The sequence below is a fragment of the Ovis aries genome, chromosome 15, assembly GCF_016772045.2.
Source record: "Ovis aries strain OAR_USU_Benz2616 breed Rambouillet chromosome 15, ARS-UI_Ramb_v3.0, whole genome shotgun sequence".
In the NCBI taxonomy this organism is placed as follows: Eukaryota; Metazoa; Chordata; class Mammalia; order Artiodactyla; family Bovidae; genus Ovis; species Ovis aries.
This window is the reverse complement of record NC_056068.1, coordinates 27,620,323-27,626,610: the sequence shown is the minus strand read 5'-3', so window position 1 is coordinate 27,626,610 and position 6,288 is coordinate 27,620,323. Positions and strand designations below refer to the sequence as shown.

Genomic DNA, 6,288 nt, shown 5'->3' with positions numbered 1-6,288 from the left:
ACAAGGAACACATGAGAACCCAAGCTGCCTGCCTGTTCCCCACTCAGACTTCCTGGAACCAGAACCAAAGCGACCAGGGCAAATCAGACTCTGGCAGCCAGGCCTGAGAAAAAAATTTATGTATATTTTTTTTTTCTTTTTGAATTTCAACCCCCCAAATATTCCAGCAAAAAAAAAAAAATCAAGGGAGGTTGGGCTGGGTCTCCTTCTATGAGCATCTGCTTCCAAGGAGGACAGTGGATTTGCCCACGCCCAGGCTACCGCCAGCAGCCCATGTCTCCCCTGCTCAGCCCAGGATGGGGAGACGGCAGAGCTGGTGGGGGAGCTGGGAGGTGGGCCGCGGGAACAGTGTTTTGGGGTCAGGAGTTGGGCTGAGGCTGAGGGGTGGGGGCGAGCTGCCCAAGTGCAGTCACCTTTGCTCAGTGACGGAGCCTCGAAGCTTGGCCGGGGCTGAAGGAACTACACGGCTGTGTGTGAGGCAGGCGAGGCAGGATGCTGTGGCCAGCGAGCTGGGCAAAGGCGGGGCTGGGTGCCGGCCCTCGCCCTCTTAACTGATGATCTGCCGGGGCCGCCCATAGCCCGTCATGCCAGCCTGCGAGGCCCCTCTGTTGCTGCCCATCTGTAGGCCGATGACATGCTTGCCCTCCTGCAGCTGGCTCTCTGTGAATTCCCTCTTATGCTCCTGGGCTTTCCTAGGAGAGGAGGAACCAGGACAAAGACTTGCTGGGACTGTGTGTTTTCCATCTGCCTTTGGTTTCCTTTGTTACTTCCTAGCCTGATGCCATCCCCTCCCGCGTTTCCCTGCTCTCATTTCCTTATTGCAGTTGCCCCGCAGCACGGGCTGGGACAGACAGGAGGGTAGAAAGGGAGGAGTCAAGGTGTACTATGGACCCACTTGCCCCACCCTAGCCCTTCACTGTGTACCTTTGCTGGCTTTCTGCTTCCTGTAACGACTGCACTAACCGGCTAGCCCCCCTCCTGTAGAAACCCAAGCTTAGCGTGCAGGGAACCCCTGGTGGCCACATACTTCATAAACCAGTTGGGATCTCCACGGTAGTGTCCATCATTCTTGGTCACTGCCAAGCTGCCCAGGGCCATCAGGGTCCTCTGCACCGCAGCCAGGTCTTTGCCTGTGAGTAGGAAGAGGGGAGGGGAGACAGCCTTTAGGACTGTAAACAGAATCCAAGGCAGAGCCAGCCTGTGCCCCTTAGAAAGATGGCCAGCCCAGGGGCAAAGGTGGTCCTGAAATCAAAGGGGGTGCAGAGATCCCACTGTGGGAATGGGATTCTCCTGGTGTATGCCACTCCGGATGTGCAGACCCGTCATGGTGGCAGGTTGGATCATCCCTCATCCCTGCCTCCGCCTCCTGTTCACCTGCCTCGTCCACCCGTCTCCTCTCTCTACCTTCAAAGAGGTCAACGGTCTGGAACATATCAGTCTTGGTGACGCCATAATCCTCAGCTGCCTTCAGGAACTGAGCCACCTGCTCCATCTGCTTGAAGACCATGGAGGGCGGGTTCTCGGGCACCTTCACTGGCTTGGAGCCATCAGGATACAGGCTGTTGACCAGCTTGCTCAGAATCTGCCAGGCGAAGAAGGCAGCTGAGCACTCAGCTTGGGGTGGGGGTGGGGGGGCCACCCCACCCTGCCCCATGACGCTGGCACGATGGCACGACCCCTGGCCCCTGCCCCAGGTGTCACTCACCACGCCGTTCTTCAGCCAGACCTGGAAGCCCAGGCGCCCGCGGTCGGGGCGCCCCACATCGGGGCCGCACTGCACTACGATCCACTCCACCAGCCGCTCCTCCAGCTCCTCGTCATACTTCTTCTCGATTTTTGATTGCACTTCCCGGCTCATGCCATAGGAAGGACCCTTGTTGGCCATGTTGGCGGGGAGCTAAAGCAGCACAGGCCAGAGAGGGAGGAGGTCAGGGAGTCAGAGAACAGCTCTGCTGTCACCCGGTGCCTGGCAGGTCTTGTCTTCCTGCTCTGAGGGTCGGGGGAGGGGGGAGACCAGCCTAGCTCTTTATCTACCTCTCCGTGATTCCTGGTTTTGTATCCACGGCACTCACCTGGGCTAGCTTGTCCCCTCAGTCCAGGAAGCCTCTCTGAACTTGGAGACTAGATCTTTGGCAGTCTAGAGCAGGAGTCAGTAAACTGTTCTGGTAAATAACCAGATAGTCATTTTACTGACAGTCATATTTTAGGCTTTGCGGGCCATAAACTCCCTGCCACTGTAGCATCGAAGCAGCTTTGGGCAGTATGTAGACAAGTGAGCATGGGTGGGTTCAAATAAAACTTTATTTACACAAAGCGATGACAGGCTGCATTTATGGGTCTGACAATTCCTGGTCTAGAGCGCCCTTTCTTTGCTAAGACTGGTGACAGAGGCACTGGAGAGGTCTTTTGGAAGAGACCACATTGACCCTCACAATGAAGCCAGCAGATGTCTTTGTCTGTGAGGTGTGAGGTGGTTTGGTGCCTCTGCTTGAAGTTATGGGGGTCCCTCCAACTCTCAGTTCTCTCAGAAGCAGGAACCCCAAAGCTCCAGCTCTTTGCCAGCTCAGTTCAGCCTCCAGGCGACAGCCACAGAGGCTGAAGCTTCCCCACCCCTGGTAAGGGCTAGGAAGCCAGGAAAGCCCAGGAGCTTTTGGCCAAGAAGTTGCATTTCCCCAGAGGAGCCAGATGCGCGAGGGCTGCCAGCCGATGCACCCACCGCCCTGCCTGGTGACCTCAAGCTCTCACCACCGTGGGAGCTTGAGTAACCACGAAGCCGGAGTTCTCCAAGGACGTGAGCCCAGCATCTGCCAAGCAGAGCAGGGAAGCCCTCCCCAGCCTGTGGCCTAGGGCCCGGGGCTGGCCCCACTCAGGAGCGCCCACAGGTGGCAGGGGCTGGCCCCACTCGGGAGCGCCCACAGGTGGCAGGGGAGCAGCGGGAGCAGGGCCAAGCAGGGAGGCTGCTGGGCAGGCTTGGGTGTGGCCAGTCAGGAGGAACCTGAGCTGGCCTCAGGTATCACGTGGCGCCAGAGCTCATCAGAAGAGTTCTTTGAAAGAGGAATCAAATGAGGCCAAACCATTCCCTAGCCTCCGAGAGGTCAGAGGTTGGGAGGGAGAGCATGGTCTGAGGATGGAGGCAGTCACTACTACCGTGTTCCCCCAACTCCCTCTCCTGTCAGAGCTGAGCCCTTCTTCCTTCCCACTCCCATGGAAGGCAGTGGACATCACCACTTCACAGGGTCCCAGCTAAGCTGCCAAAACCCACTTGCCCGGCCCTTCCTTCCCCACGGCTGACGGATTTCCTAAGCTCTCATGCCCCGTCTGTGCAGGGAGGATAATGTATCTACTCCAGAGAACTGGGAACATTCCAGAAGGCCCTGTCTGTGATGACCCAACACACGGTCTGTCCCTCAGTGGAGCTCCTTAAAACGCTGGTCTTTTGCCCCCAGAGCCAGTCTCCTGGTAGTGACCCAAGAAAGCCAGCCCCTGACCAAGTGGTAAAAAGCAGTTTCTCCTGCTCCAGGCTCCACCCCTCTTCATAATCATATTCCCTGAGGGGATTGCAAAGTTTGGGAGAAGAAAACACGAGAAAGGCTCCTCTAAATTCCAGCCACTTGGCCCCTCACTTCTCCCTGAGTCTGCTTCCTTATTTGTAAAGTGAGGGCTGGACCACCTCCGAGGATGTGATTCTCAGAGCATCCCAGCCAGCGATGCCAAAGAACCCAAAGGCCAAAAAAAAAAAAAGAACCCAAAGGCCAAGTCCCTCCCTTCCCTACCCCGCTGTGTCTCGTCCCTGCTTCCCAAGGACTCCTGGGCGAAGAACTGGGGTTAAGACACACCAGTAGCTAGGACCAGGGGATTTCAGCCCATATCCTTCATCCAGGCCTCTGACCCTCCCACCTCCTCTCAGCTTTCACCGCACCATCCCAGGCAAGCAGGAGGCACCCCATGGCCCGGGCCCCACCCCCCACCTCCCAGTCCTGCCTTTCCCTCCCCTCTTCCCCCCCTTTCTGCCCCTCCCCCCCACCAGACCTCGCACTGGGCCCATGAGGAACAGGGGCCAAGCAGAGTGTGTCTCCCACCCCCAGCATCCAGCCTCAGATTCTGGACAGTCAAGGTGCCAGGGCTCACAGGGACAAGGACACACAAGCTTGCAGCCCCGAGATCTAGAGACATTTGCATTTTGATCAGAACCAGGGAGGGAGATGAAAGACACCCCACCCCCACCCTCCTCCCTCCTGGTGGAGAGTCTGAAAGCGGGAGGGTTCCAAGAAGAATCCTGCCAGGCCCTCTGACAAGGGCCTCTCCAGGCCCACCTTGGAGCTGCTGGGGAGAAGGGGGGTGAGGGGAGAGAGTGGCCCACCCAGGGTCTTTCCAGGCAAAGGTTCCTAGGACAGGATGGACAGGGAGCCTGAGGCTCTGCCTTGACCCCCCTCTCCCCCCTGGCCCTGTGGCTCCATCAGCCTCCCCTCCCCGGAGGAAAAAAAACAAGCCCAGCTGCCAAGAGGCGGGCAGCTCCTCCCAGCAGGAACCCGGAAAACCAGGGTTCTCTGCTGGACTGCTGTGCCCCTCTGTCTTCAGAACAAACAAAACACAGGACACAGGACAAGCACAGGAGCGGTGGCTTGACTAAATTCTGGGGTCAGGGGAGACCTGTCCTACCCACCTACCCTTTGAAAAACAACCACTAAAGGAAACGCCAGACCTCAGGAGAAGGCCCTGCCTGGCCCTGTCTGCACCGCCCAGGCCATCACGCCAAGGCTCTTGGCAGGCCACCTCCATCCTCTGCTGGTGGGTGACCTCCCCCTCAGGGTATGGAGGGAGCTGCATGCCTGGAGAGGTGGGGAGCTGTGTGCTTGGAGAGGTGGCCTCTTACCGTCCCCACATCATGCCACCCGGGCCAGTTCCGGAAGACAAGAGCTTTGTGGTCCTTCCCACTTCCTCAGTGGCTACCCAGGGCCTTTCCTAGGCTGCTCAGGCCCTGGTGACCCAGCAAAGAGTCACTGCGCTCCAGCCCTGGTGTACTACACACCCCCTTCACCTCCTCCGACATCCTCCTGGCCTGGCTGGATAGCAGACAAGCAGCCTTGGGTCTAAACCGACTCCACCTTTGAGCCCATCACACCACACGTAGGGTGACTATGGCTGAAAATGGGGCGCCTCCCTGACCCCAGTTTCCCAGGTTTCCACCATCAATCCTTCTGCACCAGCCAAGTCTCCCTGGGTTCATCTCATTTGGGTTCAAGGCTGCCCAGTCTGAGAAGTAAGGGACTCTAGTAACCCCCTCCCACCCAGCAAGCTGGGACCACCTCTGCAGGTGGAGGCAGGGAGTGCACACTGAAGAGGGTGGGCTTCCCCCTGCCTGGGAGCCTGAGAGTTCTGCCTGCAAGACACCCACAGAGACCTCCCCTCCGACTGCTGAACCCCAACCCAACTCCCCTCCAAACCCCGGACAAATGCACTTACAGGGTTTCCTCGGGGCTCTCGGGGAAGGCGTGAGCTCTGTCTGGACTTGGACAGACAGGATGGGGCGCTGGCTGGGTGAGGGGTTTAAAGGGCTGCCACGGCGGTGATGTCAGCCTCCCCCCCGCTGATTCGCCTCGGCCCCCTCCTGTCCAGAGGAAACCGGCTCCTTCCCCACCCTCGGCCCCCCCAGTGACTCCACACAGGCTCCATATTTGGGGAAAGACACCAAGTTGGAGCAGTCTACCGGGGGCTGCCCGAGACATTCTCTGCGTGCTTTGGGGATGGAGCCGGCGGGGGCGGGGCCGCGCTGCCGGCGGGGAACCGCCGGGAAAAGCCTTTTATGGACAGGACCACGAAGGCTTTCCCTGCCGTCTGGACTTAGGGTTGCTCCTCTGACACTGTTCTCTGCCTCCGGGTTTGTGGGGAGGGGGAAATTCAAGAGGGGCTGGCTGTCCAGCGAAAGGGGTTGGGGGACCCCTACCTGAGGCTTGTGGGGGACTAACCAGCCATTCTCTCCTCCTGGGGCTTTTAGCTCTGGCGGGAGACAGGAGCTCACCTTTCCCGAGGACCAGGCTACGTGCCAGGCATTTTGCAAACGCGCCCATTTGATACTCACAGCTGCATCATGATAGCATAATTACTCTCCCATTTTACAAAGGAGGAGACAAAGGCTCCGAAGGCGTCTTACCCAAGGCCACAGGGTGAGTCCTGAGAAGCAGAACCTGGGCATCCCTGCCGACCCCCAGCCATGCAAGAGCCAGTGAGGCTGACAGACCCACCCTTCCAGCTGTACCTGCTCAGGTTGAGTTCCCAGTTGGGGTGGGT

At 58.7% G+C, this 6,288-nt stretch overlaps 1 protein-coding gene across 1 annotated transcript; it reads right to left on the bottom strand.

The window, feature by feature from the left end:
- Positions 1-104: 104 nt before the first annotated feature.
- Positions 105-5,524, bottom strand: TAGLN (transgelin). Its single transcript, XM_004016051.5, has 5 exons — positions 5,464-5,524; positions 1,706-1,897; positions 1,405-1,582; positions 1,028-1,130; positions 105-692 (listed from the first exon to the last, which is right to left on the bottom strand). The coding sequence occupies exons 2-5, from the start codon at positions 1,883-1,885 to the stop codon at positions 548-550; spliced, it is 606 nt and encodes a 201-aa protein (XP_004016100.2). The 5' UTR covers positions 1,886-1,897; positions 5,464-5,524; the 3' UTR covers positions 105-547.
- Between the last annotated feature and the right edge of the window lie 764 nt (positions 5,525-6,288).

Bases quoted from the DNA above. Each gene is read 5' to 3' on its own strand.
- TAGLN (XM_004016051.5), bottom strand. From the start codon at position 1,885: ATGGCCAACAAGGGTCCTTCCTATGGCATGAGCCGGGAAGTGCAATCA. The intron at 1,131-1,404 runs GTAGAGAGAGGA...TCCTACTCACAG, and splicing joins GACCGTTGACCTCTTTGAAG to GCAAAGACCTGGCTGCGGTG. The intron at 693-1,027 runs GTATGTGGCCAC...CTCCTCTCCTAG, and splicing joins GATCCCAACTGGTTTATGAA to GAAAGCCCAGGAGCATAAGA.